Below are 21841 nucleotides of genomic sequence, written 5' to 3' on the forward strand. Positions count from 1 at the left end.
GTGCATATATATATAATGTATATCTGTGTCCATCACCTTATCTTATTTACAGCAAGTTCTTCGGAACTATTGACGATATGGTGGGGTCCTAGAATTGAGGCCAACTAAAAAAAAACTTTTGCATTAAATTGTATTAAATACTAAACAGTGTGGCCAGAAACTATGACATTTGATTTTAATTACTTCTCGACAAGATGCCCGTTTTCTCCGTTTGTTACACAGAGTCTAACAAACGGAATAAATAGACATTCTCACAAGTGCCGCCATTTTTTTCGTCTGGTAGTCATTCGTAATCCAGGCAAATATCGCGAGATTTCGCTATCCCGACTGCGCCGTGAGAATTTGTGTCCGCCATCACTGTTGGCCAAAGCGAATCGAGATAAAATTGAGTAGCGAGCAGGAGGCACAACAACACTGCAGGGAGTGGGAGAGCGACCCCCGGGAAAGGGCAAGGGGGGCGATTAAATAGCTCACGATTTGTTTATGTCCCTTTAGTAGCCTCCCCCTCCCCCCCAAAAAACACAACAACGATCTTTAATGATTTAACATCGGCGACGGAACTCACTACTTAAACATGTCCAACCTCACCAAAGTCGGCACCAAGAAGGACACCAAGATGAGGATACGAGCTTTTCCTGTGAGTAGCATGTGAGCATCGTGTGTGTAGTGGCCGAGGCTCTCAAAACATTTACACTCCAGCATTGACAGTAGGTCCTTTTGTCAGGGACTGCAGACCCCAAAACATACTAGCCATCTGCTGGAAGGTCGCAGTAGATCCATAATATGATTCATTTTATGATTCGTAATATTTTTTTGTTCTTCAAAAATGGTCCGCTGTCTAGATGACCGCACGACTGGTTACGAGTTTAGGTTGTGTTAACCACTGGCTGGTTAGCCGCAGGCTAACTAGCAAAAAAACTTTTCCACGCAAGCTAATAGTGCTTTTGTGTTCCTCGTTAGGCGGTGAAGCGAAAGCCAGCGAACCGAACGTCTTTCCCGTTCGGAACCGTTCACGGGTCCTCCGCGGTTTTTAAGTTTCCAATGACTTTGGCCCCTGGTTGTCTAAGACCCCCTCACCATTGTTTTTCAGCCGAGGCGTCTGGCTCAGCTAGCCTGCAAGCGAGCTGTCTGGTGTTAGCTCTGCTAACTTGGTGCACAGAGGGCCACAGACACGAATCTGGACAGAATTGCACCATTTTCTGCCCGTATTGCAACATAACCCGACAGGTTTCTGAACGGGCTGCAGGATTTACCACCTGAATTCATTCTGAAGTTTGCCAAGGGGAACTGTCATCTCGCGCTTTTCGCGCTTAGCTTATCAGATAAGAACGTTTTACCCACAAACACGGGGGAACGACGACTAAGCATGAATTTTCACGATGCGTGTGAAGTTCGCCTCGGTGCTTTTGCGAAACAGATTTGAGTACATTTGGTCTCGTTAAAACGTCACAGCGGACGTTAGCTCCGTGCTAATGTGGCTAGGCTTGGCAGGAGTGACTTCCCTACCCTTCGCTTTCCTGTCAGTAGCCATTCTTGTCAAAACGCGCTTTATTTACATCAGGTTGTTGCTGCGAAGTTGGCGTGTGAAGGGCAGGTTAAGATTGTTACAGCAATCTGTAAATGGAAGGACTATAAAAAGCAAGAAGACTTCCCTCAGTACTGGTGGTTGTCCCATTTTTTGCAGTTTAGGAAATGGTATACATGTGTTCTAGGAAAAGCAATGGTTTATGTGTTTTATTGCACAGTTGCCAAACAGTATCCACTGGCTGTTAATTGTGGTGGTTAATTTACATTTATGGCATTTGTCAGACGCCCTTATCCAGAGCGACTTACAATCAGTAGTTACAGGGACAGTCCGCCCCTGGAGCAACTTAGGGTTAAGTGTCTTGCTAAGGGACATAATGGTATTAACTGGGATTTGAACCTGGGTCTTCTGGTTCATAGGTGAGTGTGTTACCCACTAGGCTACTACCACCCTGTTAATTGGAATCATGCACGCTGACACTTTTTTTTCTATTTTAATCCAGGCCCACAAATTAATAAATCGTTGTTTTCACTGATCAGTGTAATATGAATAGGCATTATGTTTCATACAGTGCTTTATTGAAATTCATTTCAAATTAAGGTCTGTACTGGGTTCTGTGGCTGGAGGGGTTCTTGAAGAATGAGTGTATAGAAAATGTATGAAACACACACACTAGTGTGTTGATTTTAGTATTTTATGATCAGACTTTTCATTTCCTTTTAAAACTATTACATCAACAAAATACAAGATATTTTTCTGTGTGTGCTAGGAACCTGTCTAGAGGGAAATATTATTTCTTTGCTTGAACGCACACTCACATACACCAAAAGGAATGCAGGCATCAGACCACATTCATGCTGCAGAAACAACAGCACCAGCAGTGGTCTTGGCGTGCCCACGTGAATGAGCCAAATTCCCTCTCCCTGGCTGTGAAGCTGGGCTGTGACCCGGGGTGGTGCTCTGCAGTCTCTCCTACAAGCATTGTGTGGCCCAGTGAATTAGTAGCACTGCTCAACTCAGTTCAGCACAAGCTCGCTGCTGCATGCTATAACTTTTTTTTTTTTTTTTTTTTTTTTTTTTCCTCCCCCCTCCCCTCTTCCCCCCCATCGTTCATGCACAAGTCTGACTTTGCACTTGTGGCAACGTTTTGCTTTAGGGCAGTTGTCAACTGTTTTTTTTTTTTTTTTTTCCCCTCCATTATTTTCTGTCTGTTTCCTACCCCATAAGACATAAACTGCCTGTGGGTGCTGAGATCACGGAACATGCAGAGTAGCAAAGCAACCAAAGGGTTTGTGTGACTGCACTGTTGTCCTCATATTAATTTTGATGCAGCATATGCAATTTGCAGTGTTACTATTTGTAGAAATGGTGGTGTTTGCAGAAGTGTGTTTATATATAAAATATATTGGAGTGGCAGCCAACAACACTTATAGTGATAGAGACCCCAAGAGAGATCTCAGCAGGGGAAAGAAATAAAGGGGACTTGGCCTACATAATAATTTATTCCTTTGCTACTTCTGCAATGGTTCAGTCTCAGAATGTTCTTTTTTTATTTAGTTTTCCCTTCATCCCCTCTTCTACATACACTTGTCTAGTCCTGATTTTATAATTTTTTATTTTTTTTTTGTAAAACAAAATTATGCTATAACTTCTTGCACACAGACTTTACATCTTCATTTACGACACACCCTTATACAGTATACAGTCTTGCTCGGGGACACTGGGTCTTCTGGTTCATAGGTGAGTGTGTCACCCGCTAGGCTTCTACCACTTCTTTTTACTCAAGTACATCTGAAGTCTACAGATTGCCTCCATCTGTCCAGTTTATTTTAAACTTGTTCCTAAACTATGACAACTTCCCTGTGGTAAATACATTTAGGATCAAGACATCCCGCGTGCCTTTGTGAACATGAAGAACACAGAACACACTGTAGTTGTCAGTTTATTATGGAGATGGAAGCTGATATGTCCTCATTTGCGTCTTGAAACTGGAAAGGGAGCCCAAAGATGTGATGACTGTTCCATTTAGATGCTCCGAGCTTGAAAGGAATGGACTGTGCAACCTGGTTTCTTCCAGGCCCTCCTCATTTGATCAGTGTCCTGATCAGCTCACAACCCTTTCTGTAGGTTTTGTTGCCATCATGTAGTCTCCTGGTCCTGGGTATAGAACATACATATAGAACATCGTAAATTCAGTCACGTCTACTTGGTGGCCTGTAAGAAGTGTTCTGTATTTGCCATAGAATAACAATAAAACAAGCACATTTTAAGCATTTCTCATGAATTAAACATGTATCTGTGCTGGATGGATCACTGCTGCAGTTCTTTCAAACCTGAGACAGTCAACATTGCAGCAAGCACTTCTAGTGGTACAGACTGTGTCACCTTCGACTATGTTTAGCGTTACAACGTGTTGGTGGCAAAGCTCTATTAAAGTAGTAAATAACACTGTCTCGTCTTATTGGGGCTTCATTATGCTTGTGATGGAGGAATTCTGTATATTGTAATACATAGGAAGGTTTGTCCTTAGGAGAATTATTCACTGTTTATTATTACATTTATTCACTAAAATCTTGGGGATTTAATTATCTGCAATGTTTTTATTGTCACACGGTGGCATTGCTGGTTGTGTAATTGTCTCACACCTCCAAATGTGTGAGTTTGAATTCCAATGCTGACGTTGTCTGTGCGGAACCACTCAATGTTCTCTATGTTTTTTTGTTTTTTTTTATCTAAATTGGCCATAGCATGTGTGTGAAAGATATGTGCACCCGGCGGTGGGCTGATGCCCTGTCCTCTATCATGAATCCTTGATCTTGCTCTGGAAGCCAATTGGTGAGTGAGTGAGGTTTTTAACACTGTTTTCAAATTACGGTTTCTCTTTCACTGACCACTGAACAGCACCACGGTCATCACAGTGCTGCAGGAGTCATGATGGATTTGTCTGGATCTAAATAAATGTTGTTAGTTGCTCTATTGGATTAAACAGGAATCTTCCATCTCATTAATAAGTATTTAAAATGTCCTCATATTGTTTCAACAGATGACAATGGATGAGAAGTATGTCAACAACATCTGGGACCTTCTCAAGAATGCCATACAGGAGATCCAGCGGAAGAACAACAGTGGGCTGAGTTTTGAGGAGCTGTACAGGAACGCCTACACCATGGTGTTGCACAAACATGGAGAGAAGCTGTACACCGGCTTGAGAGAGGTCGTCACAGAGCACCTCATAAACAAAGTACGTCTTTCAATCCTGTGGCAACCACGTTTGTCCCAAGAGTTTACTGCTGAGTCATGAGCAGTGTAAGGGGGAAAAATAGAAAGCCGCAGACTGGAACTGTTCTGGGTTAAGTCCTGAGCTCATCAGCTATTGTCATTGTGGCTCATTAAAGCTTCTCAGGAAATTTCATTGAAGAAGGTCCGTTGCACAAGTCTGTTACAGTTTTTTTTGAGCGAACCGCATTTCATTATTCCAGATTTGCTTCATTCTGCACATACCTTCCAAAGAACAAGACAAGTTCGTGCCTGGTTGCTTGTGAAACCAATGTAATGCAGATGGTTTTCTCTAAAGCTGAATTTGAATAGTAACGTTATAATGTGTAATGCACGCCCTGGCAATTCATCAGCGCCGTACATAATTGTTGGCTCAGTGAGTCGTGTGTGAAGCTCGCTGTTTCGTAAATAATACTAGTCGTCTAGAGGAAGCTCATCAGCTCTGTGGTCACAGGTGCCTAATCCGAATATCTTTGCTGTCATTGTAACCGGTACAACGAAGTTAGGCACAGTCCAACTAACTCTAGTATCTTAAATACTGTGTGTAGAAAAAAAACTTAAAAAGAAGACAGAATACAGAATATGATACAAAGGTAGAAACCTTATTGCACATTAAAAAGGAATAGAGTTGGAGGTGGAAAGATGGATTAACAACATTTCATACATTTTGCTTTGGTCCGAATCACTTTTTGAACATCATTTTCCTCTTTGTTCAGTTGACTTTCACACAGGGGGAAAATCCAAGCGAACCAAAGTACGCAGCTTAAAATCACGCAAGAACTGTCTTGCTGCTGATTGGTCATGTATCGCCGCAGGAACAACAACAGTAAAAACAGGATTTACCCATAATTCACTCAAATCATGTGATAGCGTTTTTTGTAGGTCTCTGTGTGGTTGTGTTGAGTGAAATTACAGTGTTCACACCAGACGAAACGAAGTTGAGTTCGGTTTAAGTGTAATAAAGCCTGTTGGTGTTCAAGCATAAATAACAAAGTCTCTCACTATTGTAGGTACGAGAAGATGTCCTGAACTCGTTAAACAATAACTTCCTGCAAACATTAAACCAGGCATGGAATGATCACCAGACTGCTATGGTCATGATACGAGATATCTTAATGTATATGGTAAGTGTTTTGTGTTACAAGTTAAAGAGAAGCCTGAAGTTGCTCAGGTTCTGTTATTATGACCATTGTGTCATTGTGTAGGTTTTCTCATACCATTCAGGTTATTTCTGTGGAGCGCATTGCATGAAGGTTTTGGAAGGGACTAGTCATAAAACAAAACAAAAATTTGTCAAGCTGGTAACTTTCCATTGATTTATTGAAGCAGTAAAACATTTGTGCACACACACACACACACACACACACACATTGGCTATAGCTACTGACCCTCTCTTGTGGGATGCTTTTGATTGCTGCAGTCTTCATTTTTTGGGTCCAATGTTTATTAGCCCTCACTTACACACACAGACATGCATGTGCACATACATACGTAGTCTTGTTCTCTTTGCCTCTCATGAACACACAGAAACACAACCATGTGGATCTCGTGATGTGGGTCCATTTCCATCTGACCTCTGCATCTCTGCACTGGAATAAAATGTGCGGCTTTTTTGTGCAAGCCTGGGTTTGAACTGAAACTAGACTTTATTGTGACTTAATGATGTTAACATGACTCATTACATAATATGCATTGGGTGTGGGACCCCATAGTGTGTTTTTAATCTGTCTCCTGCTCCTAACATGGAAACTAGCTGTGGACCTTTCAGTGTGTAATTTTAGTGCAGTGTTTTGGTGTTAAAATTCAATAAATAATGGCCATGGAATGGGTCTCATTCTCCCTCATGCACCAGTTCCAGGCTGAGGTGTGTCCGGACTGAAATATTTGTATTGCACTTATTCCTTCAGGACAGAGTGTACGTTCAGCAGAATAATGTGGAGAATGTGTACAACTTGGGCCTCATCATCTTCAGGGACCAGGTGGTGCGCTATGGCTGCATCCGGGACCACTTGAGGCAGACGCTCCTGGACATGATTGCACGAGAGAGGAAAGGGGAAGTGGTTGACAGGTACAGTGAAAAGGACTTCTGGAGCTATATGTGTGTGCATTTTTTTTTTTTTTGGGTTTCTCCACATATGTGGAACATGCATTTTGTGTTTTGTGAGACATCATACTGATAAACTGGGCCACTAATTTCAGAAACATATGAATAGAAATGCTGATCTAGAATAACGTCTGGTCCTACAATCTGTGTTTTTGTACAAGGACTCCTTTGCTGTATATGAGACAGTGCTGCTTGAGAAACCTGTGCCATAATTGTGTCGTCTCACAACCTGTTCTGTACCCATCTCTTCTCCTCTCAGGGGTGCCATTAGGAATGCCAGCCAGATGCAGATGATTTTAGGCCTGGAAGGAAGGTCTGTGTATGAGGAGGACTTTGAAGTTCCCTTTTTGGAAATGTCTGCAGAGTTCTTCCAGGTATGGTCCCCATAAAATATGATTAGAAAACACAGTTGACTTGAAAGTGAAATGCCTATTTGGTAACCTTGCCTACCTGGAATATTCATTGTGAAAGTAAGGTGCTTCCCAGCTCTCATTAATTTTTTTTATTGAATTGGCCAGGATCTTAGATCGCATTTCCAATTTGTTTGAGGAAAAAGGCTAGTTGTCCAGAGATGTTCCTTTTTTTTTTTTTTTTTTTTTTTTTATATATATATATGTGTGTGTGTGTGTGTGTGTGTGTGTGTGTGTGTGTGTGTGTGTGAGAGAGAGATTAATGAAAATGGAACAAAACACAACTTTCTGACTTCTTGTGGTGGTGTATAATGCATGATGATTACCCACACTGTGTCTGTCTAGGCCAGTGTGTATAATGTATCGCATACAGTGAGCTGAGCTGAGCTGTTCTGTTCGTTGTTTGTTTTACTTCAAGATGGAAAGCCAGAAGTTCTTAGCAGAAAACAGTGCCAGTGTTTACATTAAGAAGGTGGAAGCCAGGATTAATGAGGAGATCGAGAGGGTCATGCACTGCCTTGACAAATCCACTGAGGAGCCAATAGTCAAGGTGGTGGAGCGAGAACTTATCTCTAAACACATGAAGACTATAGTCGAAATGGAGAACTCAGGGCTGGTGCACATGCTGAAGAATGGGAAGACAGAAGGTCAGTCTGACAACTGCAGAATCTCAAAATATGTTATGTCATATAATGTGCACAGATTTTGTCAGTATGAGTTTAGTCAGTACTCAACACTGAATATCGGAAATATCATTCTTGTAAATGATTGTTTTTCACGTTGTTTCCTCACTGACTGGGTATAGTAACTTTCACAAAGGATTTTTATTGCCAGAATAGAACTGATCCTGTGGTGTGGGATTTTTTTTTTTTTTGCTAACTATTTTCACCAAGCGGGGGGATTTGCTCTGTGTTGACTGGGAATCCCACTGTGCTCCCCTGCAGATCTGGCATGCATGTATAAACTGTTCAGCCGAGTGCCAAATGGCCTTAAGACCATGTGTGAATGCATGAGCTCCTACCTGAGGGAACAGGGCAAGGCTCTAGTGTCTGAGGAGGGAGAGGGCAAAAACCCTGTCGACTACATCCAGGTAAGCATCTCCACACACAAACACTATGGTTTTCCCTGTCTGTCAGGCACCCGCTGGTGTTGAACACTAGTCACAGCATCTAGCTTCACAAATACTGCACATTTCTACACACACACTGGTGGTGTGCTCCTGTTGACAAAATGAATCTGACTGGACCATGTGATAAAAGGTAGTCCTCACAGACCATGTCCAGGGTCTTTCTAAATTTGTTACTATACAGACATATAAAAAAAATGTTATAAACTATAATATCATAGTAAAAGAGTACATTCACGATACACACCTGACCTACACAGCTCAGTGACTCCTCCATTATGTTAAATGCCTTAAAGTGAACAATGTAATATTTAGACAGGGTCCCTTTTTAACAAACATTAATACGGAGCCTTAACCAATGGGTAGAGGAAATCTCCAGACTTCACTCTCAGACAGCGAAGAGAAGCACTTCATTTGCTTCTGCTGCGTTTTGCCCCTGGCCTCTCCTTGCTAATGAGTACTGTCTCTGAGCTAATTTACCTATTTAAACGAAAATGGCCTTAGGAACCACCAGGGAATTTACACTGTGAGCTGCCCCATCATTCATCACTCGAGATTAAAACTGCCATTTCTCTCTCTCTCACACACAGGGCTTGTTGGACCTGAAGACACGTTTTGACCGTTTCCTTCTAGAATCTTTCAACAATGACCGCCTCTTCAAACAGACCATCGCTGGTGACTTTGAGTACTTCCTCAACCTGAACTCCCGCTCGCCAGAGTATCTTTCACTGTTTATTGACGACAAACTTAAGAAAGGCGTTAAAGGGGTGAGTATCAGAGAGCAGCTGTTATTGTAGCTTTGTGATGACAGAACACTATTCTGCCCCCCAGTGGCTGAACGCCTGCATTTGCATTTGAGAGCCTTATGTTTCTTGAGTGTGATTATTGAAAATATTGTTTAAAATGTTAACCATATCAATTGGACAAGTTGTCTTGATTCATCTTACTTCCTTGGTATCCCCCCAACTCCCTCTGCAGCTAACAGAGCAGGAAGTGGAGTCTATCCTGGATAAAGCCATGGTGCTTTTCAGGTTTATGCAGGAGAAGGACGTGTTTGAGAGATACTATAAACAGCACCTGGCACGAAGACTCCTCACCAACAAAAGTGTCTCAGACGACTCTGAGAAGAACATGATCTCAAAACTAAAGGTCTCAAAAAGTTCAAAAAGAACTATTTCTACATTTTTTTTTCTTTTTCATTGCACTTCTTTCCTGTCTCAGTTTCCTTCTATTTTACCTGCCCATGTCATGTTGTTTCTTGGATTCTGTCTGCAGCTTTCTCTCATGCTCTGTCTTAGCTGCGTTTTCTCTGGTGGTTAAAAATAAAAACCTGTCGTTCTTCTCTGCAGACCGAGTGTGGTTGTCAGTTCACCTCTAAACTGGAAGGGATGTTCAGAGACATGAGCATTTCTAACACCACAATGGACGAGTTCCGGCAACACCTTCAGTCGACGGGGGTGAGTCACACATGCTGCGACTGTGACCTTTCATGCATTCTTCTTATTAGGCGGTCCTCATTTCATTTATTTGTGTGTGGTCTTGCAGGTGTCCTTAGGTGGAGTTGACCTCACGGTCAGAGTTCTCACCACAGGATACTGGCCCACACAATCAGCCACACCCAAGTGTAACATCCCTCCCTCCCCTAGACATGCCTTTGAGGTTTTTAGAAGGTACTGCAATGATAATCGCACAAAGTGACCAATATATTAACAATTGGTTACATTTTTCATATATTGGAATAATACCTTGTTTCGTTATATTTAGGGAAACCACAGTGCTGTGTATTAATGTTGTATAGGATTTTGGGTTGTGAATCCCATATGTATTATTTGTCAGGTTTTATCTGGCCAAACATAGCGGCAGACAGCTAACCCTGCAGCATCACATGGGCTCGGCTGACCTCAACGCTACTTTTTATGGGCCTGTCAAGAAGGTAAATACTCAATCACACTTACTAATATATTACATTCTGACATGAACAAACCAATGAAATCTCTCTCTTTCTCCGTCAGGAGGATGGTTCAGAGGTAGGGGTTGGGGGAGCACAAGTAACCGGCTCGAACACACGGAAACACATTCTTCAGGTGTCCACCTTCCAGATGACAATACTCATGCTGTTCAACAACAGAGAAAAATGCACATTTGAGGTTTGTTCATCACAAATGACTGAGTTTGAGATGTCCAGATGATGCCTCTGAGCATGTGGAATAATTATAAACACAGAACATGTAATATACTTTTAGGTTTGACCTTTAGGAGATATGTTTACCTTTATCTGGTTTTGACCTTTTCTAATGTTTCCTACAGGAAATTCAGCAGGAGACTGACATTCCCGAGCGGGAGCTGGTCCGGGCGTTGCAGTCTCTTGCCTGTGGGAAGCCCACACAAAGGGTCCTTACCAAGGAGCCAAAATCAAAGGAGATAGAGAACGGGCATGTTTTTACAGTCAATGACCAGTTTACTTCCAAACTTCACAGAGTCAAAATACAAACAGGTATGTGGATTGGCAGAGTCTTATAAGTGGATGGGTCTTATCAGTGGCTGAATAGTAGTCTTTTATTCTGTTTATTTGGCCAATGTAAATACTGAGGTAAGTGGAAATGATGGGTAGTTAAGATATTAAGATTCTACTGACTTGTTTTGGTGTAATTGGTGTAAAACTATGTTAATCCTTTCTTCTGTCCTTTGCTCACGCAGTTGCTGCTAAGCAGGGAGAATCAGACCCTGAGCGTAAGGAAACACGCCAAAAGGTGGATGACGACAGAAAGCATGAGATCGAGGCGGCCATTGTACGAATCATGAAGTCCAGGAAGAAGATGCAGCATAATGTTTTGGTAGCAGAGGTATGTTAAATGCTGGAAACATTACAGAACAATTACATTAAAGAGAAGTTTTGCTGATGGCCAAATCCCTCACTCGCATTGTTCACCTCTCTTAGGTCACTCAGCAGCTGAGGGCTCGGTTCTTGCCAAGTCCAGTTGTCATCAAAAAGCGCATTGAAGGACTAATAGAGAGAGAATATTTGGCACGGACCCCTGAGGACCGTAAAGTGTACACGTATGTGGCGTAGGACGCAAAGACTGGGAAGCTCCTTTTAAATCAGAAAAACACAGGGATGCCCACTCTCTCCGGCAAAATAAAGCAAATCCATAGAATCGGGAACACCAGTCTGTTCCATTGTGTGGTGTAGGTTATATCAAAACAGGTCACTACTTCCTGTGTGCATTTCAACATGGGTGGATCCAGCTTCAAGATTTCCAGTTTGACCCTTGTAGAAATCAACCTTTAAAAGAATCCCTTGGGAAAATGTGAATGCACATTTTTTTCAATACTGTATAAAAAAACCTATTAAAAACAAATTAAGGATTGCTACAAAAATGTAAAAAATAATAAAAAATTATAATAAGAAGCTTTGCTTTTCAATTTGTTCAGTTTATGGTGCTCTCAGAATGCACTACTGTAATCCAGTAAGTGATGCAAATGGCTTGCTCTGGAACCACATTTAGCAGAGTATGGTTTTCACTAGAGCTAATATTTTTTTTAGGGTATAATGATGTTTGTGATACAAGCACAACAAAATGTTTTCAATGCAATGTGTCATGATTTCTCCAGGGCTGAGCGTTCTCACTGGCTTCACCCCAAATCCCATTACGTTAAACGTAATATGCTGTCTCATTTATACATCTTCACTGACACACAATCTTGCAGATTATTGCATATTTGAAAAAAATAGCAATTTCAACATATTGCTTCAGCAGATAACCAGTTTTTAGCAGTCATCTGCATGCCACTAAAATAAAACAAAATTCCACATTATGAATCAGGGTAACAATTGTGTACAACTGAGAAATTTATTGCATCCAGGGCAAAACTGCTAGAAATACAGCCTTAGTATCAGTAAATGACGCCCACATTATTAGGCATTCCTATTGCTCAGTGTTCTTGTCTCCATAGTATGGAAGAAACCATGTTAGGTCTTTTAGCCCGACTTTATTCTGATGAATCTTTAGCTTTTTTATTTATGCAACAGAAAAACTTTGCTTTAACACAGCTTATGAAAAATTCATGTTAACCTTCCTGTCTGCCTGAGTGCATTCTGGCGTGGTGCGGAAGTTCAAGCAGGCTGGAAAGATTTGGCAAGTGCATCCAGCTTGGTCATGAATGTCTGCACTTCCTGTGGAGTGCTCTGGGTCCAGGCCAAAGGGAGATGCACAGGAACTGCCTTTCGATCTGTTGGGATGTCAACGCAAACACAAGGAGCAGATGAAGCCTGGACTTTGCTCAGAATTTCTATTTGAACTCGTACCTACAATGCCTTGTTTCCTGCAAAATGATTGATCTCCCACTCACCCTGGTAGAATTGCCCACTGGGTGTGCTGGTAGCTGCTGGAGACACTGCAAGCCAAATAGCTGTGTCTGCCCCTTGCTCTGCTGTACGCAGCCGACCAGCCATTGTCTGGTAGAACTGAGGCATCGCCATGGCAACAGCTTCAAACACAAATCACAACATAACAGTATTATAATATAATACACTGCTTTCTAAATAAATAAATAAAGGGAACACAAAAATAAGCCATCCTAGACCTGAATGAATTAAGTATTCTTATTAAATAAGTTATTTACAAAACAAAAATCACACAAACATTAACGATGGAAATCTAAATGATCAACCCATGGAGGTCATGATTTGGAGTCCCACTTTAATACAAGTCCTTAAAACAAGTAAAAATGAGGCTCAGTAAAGTGTGTGGCCTCCATGGGCCTGTATCAATGCCTGGGCATACTCCTGATGTGGTGGGGTATTGTCTCCTGTGGGATCTCCTCCGCCAACTCCTAAACAGTCTGTGGTGCAATATGCCGTTGGTGGATGGAGCGAGACATGATGTCCCAGATGTGCTCAATTGGATTCAGGTCTGGGGAACAGGTGGGCCAGTCCAAAGCATCAACTCCTTAGTCTTGCAAGAATTGCTGCCATATGAGGTCTAGCATTGTCTTGTATTAGGAAGAAATCGGGGCCAACAGCACCAGATTATGATGGGGTCTGAGGATCTCATCTTGGTACCTAATGATAGTCAGGCTACTTCTGCCGAGCACATGGAGGGCTGTGTGGCCCCCCCAATGAAATGCCACCCCACACCATTACGGACCCACTGTCAAACCGGTCATGCTGGAGGATGTTGCAGGGAGCACAACTTTCTCCATGGTGTCTTCAGACTCAGTGCTCAATGTGAACCTGATTTCATTTGTGAAGATCACAGAGTGCCAGTGGCGAATTTGCCAATCTTCGTATTCTCTGGCAAATGCCAAAATGTGCTGCACAGTGTTGGGCTGTAAGCATACCCTTCACCTGTGGACGTTGGGCCTTCATACCACCCTCATGGAGTCTGTTTCTGGCCATTTGAACAGACCTTTGTGGCCTGCTGGAGGTCATTTTGCAGTGCTCTGGCAGTATTGCTCCTGTTCCTCCTTGTACAAAGGCAGAGGGAGCAGTCCTCCTGGGTTGTTGTTCTCCTACGGCCTCCACCATGCTCTGGACACTACGCTGCCAGACCCAGCAGACCTTCTTGCCACAGCTCTCATTGATGTGCCATCCTGGATGAGCTGCACTACCTGAGTCACTTGTGTGGGTTGTAGACTCTGTCTCATGATACCTCTAGAGTGAAAGCACCAGCAGCATTCAGAAGTGACCAAAACATCAGCCAGAAAGTATAATATGGTATAACACTGCTCACTTGGTAGCTTTCTTCATGAAACAAAATGAACACAGAAATGATTTATTAACTAAAGCATGTTTAAGACTATTTACTGATGTCACTTCTGCTGCCAAGACAGATTTGTTGATGCACACGTGATGTGTACGTACCTGGAGTGTCGGCCCAACCGGGGTGCATGACAGAGAAGTGGATGCTGGGATGGGCCTTGGCCCATTCCTGTGTCAGGACCACCTGCTGTCTCTGAGGAACAAGAGGGAAACAAAGAAGAAACAGTAGCTGTCGTTATCCATTTCCAGCATTTGCCAGAGGTTTTACATTAAAACAACATTTGGTCTTGTCTGCAGTTCAAACAACAATGACAGAGGTTCCTGCTAATCATGGCACCCATAGGGTGTGTGCAGTGTATTTTGGAAAGGCTTTTGAATGCCTATAAAATGGAGCCCATTGCTTTATAAACAGTCTCTGGCACTTACCCACTCAAGGTATCTTTGTAATACAGTCAAAAATAAGAATCAACACTGAGGTTTATACCTTATTCTGGGCATAAACCATTGTCCCGTCAAAGTGTCCTCTTTCACTCTGCAGGTCCTCAGTTCGCAGTTTTTGAACTAGCATCCCCCCAGAGGACACAGTGATCTGAAAAGACAGCAGAGCAGCAGGGAGCACTAGCCTTTTCGGGTTGGCGCACAATATTCCTCACTGCTATTGCCAGCAGACAAGGAATGGAATGACATTTGCGTCTGACCCATTGTGTAAAAAGTAAAATGTGAACATTTCTACTAAAAGACAGCAAGTACGACGTGTTCTGTTCATGCAGCACATGATGGCTCCACTCACCACTCTAGGATCACAACTTTTCTCCAGAAGAGGAATCAGGCTTGTTGTAAGGATATACATACCTAGAAGTATAAAGAAGGGTATTATGATCTAATGAATCAGAAGAAATGATGTTCCAGTCCTGCAGTAATGAGATGTAGAGCTCTCACCCAGTGTATTGGTTGCAAAGTTTTTCTCCAGACCTTCCACATTCAGCTCCTTCTGGTTCACCATGCATCCGGCGTTGTTGATCTGTAGCAAGCGCACGGGTCAAAAAGAGCTACAACATTAAAACACAAAGCTACAAGTGGTGGATATTTTAGATGACATGAGAATTAGTTATTGAAGTGCATATTATGTATGCAATTGACACTTTTCAGTTTGTGACAAGCTGGAAAATACACAAGGCAAAAAAGTGATTTAATGTAGATTTTAATCCATTGAAGCATCTGTTGGTGTAAAATTAAATTATTTTCACCCTCCCAAATGTAAAATTTTGGTGGCATGAGGGGGGCCAGCACAGTGGTACCTGATCAATGATCAACCCTGCATTTATGAATTTTTTTCTGCAGGACCTACCAAAACATTCAAAGATGTATTAGTCCTCTTGAACTCTTCAGCAAACTGCCAGACTTTGCGTGTTTCTGACATATCCAAAATGTGGACGTAGACTTCCTGTAGTCAAAAGTACAACATCCAGTAAGGAACGTTTCACCAAGGAGCCGATCAGGACCGACTGCAGCCATACCCTGTTCCCTGTATCCTTGATGATGTCTTCTCTGGCTTCTTCTGCTCGGTCCTTGTTCCTACACACCAAGTGTACGGTCCCACCTGGGGTTAGGAGTAGAGACATTTCAACTCTCTTGCCTCATTTGTGCACGCCCAAAACAAACTCAATCCAGAACATGCAGAACTAAGGTTGTCCAAGGAAGCACCATTCAATGCACACGTGGATGTTTTCTGCAATATTTCTCACCTTTTTTAGCGATGGCCATGGCGGTGGCTTTCCCAATTCCGCTGTTGGCTCCTGTTATAATGAACGACCGTCCTGCCACAGATGTTTCCAGATCTTTCTCCACAAAGTGTTTATGAGCTGCTTCATAACCATCCCTGCAATGCAAAAAAAAAAAAAAGTTTACAAAGGCGTGCATTAGAAAACAGCCAAACCATTCAGACGTACAGGGAGCCGCTTGTGTTCCTCGTTTCTTACACAATCGCGCATTGAGAGGGCAACATATCGTCTTCAGTAAGCGGCCCTGCATTACATGACTGGGCACACAGTTTGGAGAGTTGGAGAGCGAAAAAGAAAGATAAAAGAAAAGAAAGAAAGAAAAGAAAGAAAAGAAAAGAAAGAAAAGAAAAATGCTTACTGGGTGTAAAGCTTTCATAAACACCCATTAACGGAGTTACATAAACAGAGCCCCGGTAACACTTGTTGCGGATATTCTTAATTTCTTAAATACATTGTTGTCAAATAGCTCAGATGTGTGGAGGGTTGGAGAACGAGCGCACTTATATCACAAAAAAGAAAGAAAGAAAAAGAAAAAAAGAAAAAGAAGAAAGAAAAGAGAAAGAAAGAAAGAAAAGAAAGAAAGAAAAAGAAAGAACGAAAGAAAGAAAGAAAGGAAAGAAAGAAGAAAGAAAAGAAAAAGAAAGAAAGAAAGAAAGAAAGAAAAACGCTTACTGGGTGTTACGCTTTCATAACACCCAGTAACGGAGTTACATAAACAGCCCCGGTAACACTTGTTGCGGATATTCGTCATCTCTTAAAAAGCTCGGCGGAGACACTTTACCTGGTGTATTCACGCATTCCCTTCAGAAACCACACAATATTCCGATACAGGGACATGTCCTCTCCCGCCGCCGCCGCTGCTGAGCCCGCGGTGCTGCCCCCTGGCGTCTCCGCGCCGAAACCACAGCCGACGTGCAACGCACCGGCGCCAGGAAGTGGATTCACGTTTAGTCCGTAAAACGTCGGCTCCGCGAGTCCTCCATTCGAGCGAATGTGAAGTGTTAACGTGCACCGCTGTATTATGAATCGATACAAGTGAAAAGAAACCATTTCCCAATTCCGTCACCAACTGTGTCCATCTCTACTATCGCTCATACATTTATTATATACGATGTGTGTGTGTGTGTGAGTGTGTGTATATATATATATATATATGTGTGTGTGTGTGTGTGTGTGTGTGTGTGTGTGTGTGTGTTCATATATATATTTCATCATGTGGCATTTTTAAAAGCAGCACATTTTCGTATTTTCAGGTCACGTAGTAAGAATATGACGAATGACTTCTAGCAACAAGTAAGACCAGGTATTGTGGGGATTTTGTGTCAGTTATCACTGACATGCTAGTTCAATAAAGATTTTCTTTGATGTGGAAAAGGCCACAAATCTGTAATGAGAACGATATCAATCGTGTGATAAGTTGGATATTTGAGATCCCAGTCCAGGCAAGGAGGCCCCTTTGTCTGGGCATTGAGTCTTTAGGCCAGGATTCGAACTCACAACCTTGCAGCAGTGAGGCCAAGTTGCTAAATGTGCCTCACCGATCTACTACTACAGGCCAACTGCTGCTGGCCTGAAAAAGCTAATGAGGAAAGTGGGTAACACTCGTCTGTGAACCAGAAGACCCAGGTTCAAATCCCACTTACTACCACTGTGTCCCCGAGCAAGACACTTAACCCTGAGTGTCTCCAGGGAGAGACTGTCCCTGTAACTACTGATTGTAAGTCGCTCTGGATAAGGGCGTCTGATAAATGCTCTTACATTTTAAAATGTAAAAGTTTCATGTGCCCCTCGAGACGCTTTGGACAAAACCCGTGATCAGCCCACCTCCGATGCTTCAGTGCTTTTACGAGGTAAGTGTAGCGGATCCCGTTTCCATGTGACGCCCGACTCGGTTCCTCCATGGCCGGCGAGTGACGCGCCTCGGGTCGCGGCAGGTGAATCCGCGCAGCCAATCGGCGGCCCGGGAGACTGATGACGCGGCGCGGGCGGCTCCGCCGGGAATGTTTCCGCGACTTCGCGTCCGGAGGATTCTGGGAACGGGAGCCATGAGCGGTCGTCCGCGGAGCGGCCATCGGCGCGGCGGGCAGCGGGTGTAGGTTGTGGACCGCGGCGGCTCCGCGACTCCGGCTCCGCCCGGCGTTCGTCATGGTGAGTCGAGGCCGCTGCAGGTGCGGCACCTGTCGGGGTCAGATCCTTCCTCTTCCTTTACTTATCAAAAGTATAGATCTCTCTATCTCTCTCTTTATAAATATCTAGAATTATATATAAATATATATCATTTCTTTTTTATTGTGTCCACGCGATACGCCAACATACAGAAGGGTCGTGGGCGATCGGATCTTTGTTCTGAGTCGTGACGTCGGGTGGGGGTGGCCGGGACCGTGGAGGTAGTTCTGCAGCTCCCACTTTTGTTTTCCGGCAGAACAGGTTTTGTCATTTGCTTTTTCAGGCCAGCAGTGGTTCAGCTGATCGGTGAGACACAACGTTTTGCCCCCTGTAATAGTAATTAATAAGCCATCATAATAAGCCATCATGTGTCCTATGCAAACCACACAAACACCAGCATTCGGCACACGTTTGATTGGTGCAAATATTAAATGCCGTATGAAAAAATGAATCAGCCGGCCGATTCCTCCCTTTGTTTCATGTCCTCTGTTGTGCTCACAAAAGCAGTGTAGGTCCTCACTGAAACTGCCCCGGATATGTTGTTCAGGAGGACTTCTCAAATCTGAAGTCTTGAACAATTCAAGGAAGAAGATGAACCGCGTGGCCTTCAGGACCACAGCCCAGACCGGCAGCAGTACAAAGTGGGGGAGCTCGATCGTGACCACGGCTTCATTCGGCCTGATGATAGTCCAGAGTGGAGAGTTGGGCCATGAACCTCATCATTCTTTATTGTCTTCTATATCATATTACAAAGCAGGATTCAGTTATTTTACTGTTCTATTATGGACAGAATGATCAGACAGTTAATGAACAACAACAAAAAAGTGTGTAATGGCCCCTCTCTATGCTATCTAGTGGCATTTATTAACCTTTTGTATGGTTCCCTATCATTCCTATATATATATATATATATACACACACACACACTGAATAGTCAATAATTGTGTTGGAAATTTGGAACGAATCGTCAGGCTATCCTCTGGCAAGCGGCTCCACCGCTTTAGCCGCAGGCCTTAAAGAATTCGGCACAAACACACCTAATTTGCTGTTTCAGCCCGAATAAGCTGCCGCTGCGCTGCTGGGTACTGTACCCGGCGCTTGTCCAACTGTAAGACTTGTGCACGATACAAATAACACCCGAGCGCAGAAACACGGCGAAGCACCAGCGCAGCTCATGCTGCTCACGCCCCTGTGCTCCCTGCTTCCGGGTTGGTGTGGGTTATTGTGCAATTTGCTCCGGTGACCCGGTGTTAAGCTAATAAAAGTGGCTTTTTATAGCGGATGACTCAGAGTGGTCTTTGCTTCGTTGGCTGGCTTATTTTTTATTTTTTTTCCTCTCCCAACCTCGAATCTAAAGGCTTTAAAGTAAAGCCTTTGAGATAAAGTGTGGGATGCCAAACACCATTGTTGCGCTGCTTCTGACACCTTAAATCTGTGAGATGATTCACTGGCGAGACAAGAACTGTCTGTTGAAACCAAGTGTCGGTACAAACCTCCTCAACGTTTTATGTACGGCAGCTCTGCTTTATCTGGATTTTTGGCTTGCAGAACCCGTGATGCCGACTGCTTTAACGTTAGCTTCTTGTTTCATTGCTTCCTCACATACCACTGCCCGCCTGCCTTCTTCCCGCGACCTTCTTCTCATCCGTGTTTCCTGTGCCTCTCCCTCGCAGATGCGCTTCCTGTTGCTCTTCAGTCGGCAGGGAAAGCTTCGACTGCAGAAGTGGTTCACGCCCCTGCCTGAACGCGAGAGGAAGAAGATTGTGCGTGACATGACAACGTTGGTTTTGGCGCGGAAGCCGCGCACGTGCAACTTCCTGCACTGGAAGGACCTGAAGATAGTTTATAAAAGGTGCGTCTCAGGCTTTCTAATTAGAAGGCCTGCACACGCCTACCTCACCTTATTCATGAACTCCTGCCCACAGGTATGCCAGTCTCTACTTCTGCTGTGCCCTTGAAGAACAAGAAAATGAACTGTTGGCTCTGGAGATCCTGCATCGATATGTGGAACTGTTAGACAAATATTTTGGCAATGTAAGCCAGTCTAAACTTTCCTTTACACATTGACGGTATAGTAGATTTTTGGTAGATTTGTTACTATGGCTGTCAGAATTGTCATTTGTCCAGACAGCGTTATTTTCATAATGGCACGTTACATAATCCAGCTATAGTCAATAGTGTGTGCATTTAATGAAACTCTTTTTAGCCAGATTTACACCTACTCACTGTTTGAACCGAATCTTTAGGTATGTGAGCTGGACATAATTTTCAACTTTGAAAAAGCCTATTTCATCCTGGACGAGTTCCTAATGGGAGGGGAGGTTCAGGAGACGTCCAAGCAGTCCATCGCCAATTCCATAGAGGCCTCGGACATGCTGCAGGAGGTGAGATGCAAAACAGACCTGCTTTGATTTATGCCAGGTCATTTTTTAGTCAGATTCCAGTGCAGCTATGCGGGGCTGGTGATGTTACTGAAATGTACATTTGGATAAAATATACCTGTTGACCAGCTGTGGAGGGCCAAGAGATAGATAAAGGAAACGACAAAATCCAAACATTCGATTAATTCTCCTTGCTGTAATGGAATAAAGATACAAAACTCTTCACTAGCAAAATGTTTCAGAAGGATAAGGGGAATCAAATGAATAAACAGTGCATAAACTTTCAAATCTCTATTTATTACCTACAATTCATGAATGAGAGCGTAAACTCCACAGTCGTTTAAGGTTCATGTTCATTTGTTTAACACCCCGCCCCTTCTTTTTATTTTAATGAATTGAAATTAGTCGTAGGAGGGGGGTATAGGTTGGTCATTCTGACATTACAGCCATTTAGCTGCCACAGCCGCTAACAGCCATAAACATTGCCATCAGAGACTGTGTTGCAGGACAGAGCATCACAATATGGTGATTTCAGACAGAACAAAAAGTTCATCAGCCACAATGAGTTGGACAAGACAGAATTACTGTGAAACTGACCAGAATAGACCATTTTACAGCATTACTGGTATTATGGGTCCATGCCAGACATCCTTCATCGGCGTGTTCTACTTTTGTTATTTTCTTTTTTCACAGACAATGGAAGAATATATGAGCAAACCAGCTTTTTAGGCAGTGGCGCCTGGAAGACGAAAGCTGCTCATGGCCGTGGGTCTCATCCTTGCGCCAAGGAACTGTAACCTACTGCATTTTCAATGGGAAAGTAGTTCAACTCTGCATGTGGAGTTGAAGACTGTTTTAAACACATGATTGTTTTTCACTGCCTCTCTGTCCCAGCTGGGATGACTGGAAAACACCATTTCAAATGGATATGGGTGTTAGATTGTGATGATGTTTAGAAGAAAGTACTGATACTGGATTATATTATTTTGACAATCATAATTATTTGCCTTTACATGTGTATATAATCAATTCCAGTCGAAAATCTGAATAATGTTCTTTTTTTATTATTCTTACACATTTGTCTATATTTAAAAAATATCCCACTGTAAGTGCCTTATACATGTTTGTATTTGCATTTTACTGAGCAGGGCTGCCCAAAAGATTCAGGGGAGATTTTATGGATGTGGTAATAGTTCTTTTTTTTTTTTTTTTTTTTTTTTTTGGGGTGTGGTATGGGTGCAATATGTGTGTTTTTATAACAAAATCTCTTTTCAGCATTAAAATTGTATTTTGATATACTGTGTCTAAGCC

The 21841-nt window shown here is 42.9% G+C and overlaps 3 protein-coding genes across 4 annotated transcripts; 2 read left to right on the plus strand and 1 right to left on the minus strand.

Moving 5' to 3' along the window:
• The first annotated feature begins 340 nt into the window (after window positions 1-340).
• Window positions 341-11850, plus strand: LOC114787564 (cullin-3). Its single transcript, XM_028975203.1, has 16 exons — window positions 341-637; window positions 4569-4766; window positions 5812-5925; window positions 6709-6869; window positions 7165-7279; window positions 7734-7962; window positions 8260-8405; window positions 9032-9208; window positions 9420-9590; window positions 9791-9898; window positions 9987-10111; window positions 10278-10374; window positions 10454-10588; window positions 10749-10935; window positions 11139-11284; window positions 11380-11850. Exons 1-16 carry the CDS (start codon window positions 575-577, stop codon window positions 11509-11511), a joined length of 2304 nt encoding a protein of 767 aa, XP_028831036.1. The 5' UTR covers window positions 341-574; the 3' UTR covers window positions 11512-11850.
• Window positions 11851-12278: 428 nt separating this feature from the next.
• On the minus strand, window positions 12279-16921 carry LOC114787566 (dehydrogenase/reductase SDR family member 12-like). Of its 2 annotated transcripts, none has more exons than XM_028975207.1 (10): window positions 16765-16921; window positions 15948-16081; window positions 15720-15802; window positions 15551-15646; window positions 15142-15223; window positions 14993-15054; window positions 14687-14791; window positions 14305-14395; window positions 12792-12929; window positions 12279-12671 (listed from the first exon to the last, which is right to left on the minus strand). In XM_028975207.1, the coding sequence occupies exons 1-10, from the start codon at window positions 16818-16820 to the stop codon at window positions 12556-12558; spliced, it is 963 nt and encodes a 320-aa protein (XP_028831040.1). In that variant the 5' UTR covers window positions 16821-16921; the 3' UTR covers window positions 12279-12555. The 2 variants fall into 2 exon arrangements, with proteins under 2 accessions (XP_028831040.1, XP_028831039.1); XM_028975206.1 differs by lacking the exon at window positions 16765-16921 and adding an exon at window positions 16182-16312.
• Window positions 16922-17957: 1036 nt separating this feature from the next.
• On the plus strand, window positions 17958-21737 carry ap1s3b (adaptor related protein complex 1 subunit sigma 3b). Its single transcript, XM_028975208.1, has 5 exons — window positions 17958-18131; window positions 19823-20001; window positions 20075-20183; window positions 20396-20533; window positions 21224-21737. The coding sequence occupies exons 1-5, from the start codon at window positions 18129-18131 to the stop codon at window positions 21257-21259; spliced, it is 465 nt and encodes a 154-aa protein (XP_028831041.1). The 5' UTR covers window positions 17958-18128; the 3' UTR covers window positions 21260-21737.
• The last annotated feature ends 104 nt before the right edge of the window (window positions 21738-21841 follow it).

Source organism: Denticeps clupeoides, chromosome 4 (genome assembly GCF_900700375.1).
Source record: "Denticeps clupeoides chromosome 4, fDenClu1.1, whole genome shotgun sequence".
NCBI classification, from domain to species: Eukaryota; Metazoa; Chordata; class Actinopteri; order Clupeiformes; family Denticipitidae; genus Denticeps; species Denticeps clupeoides.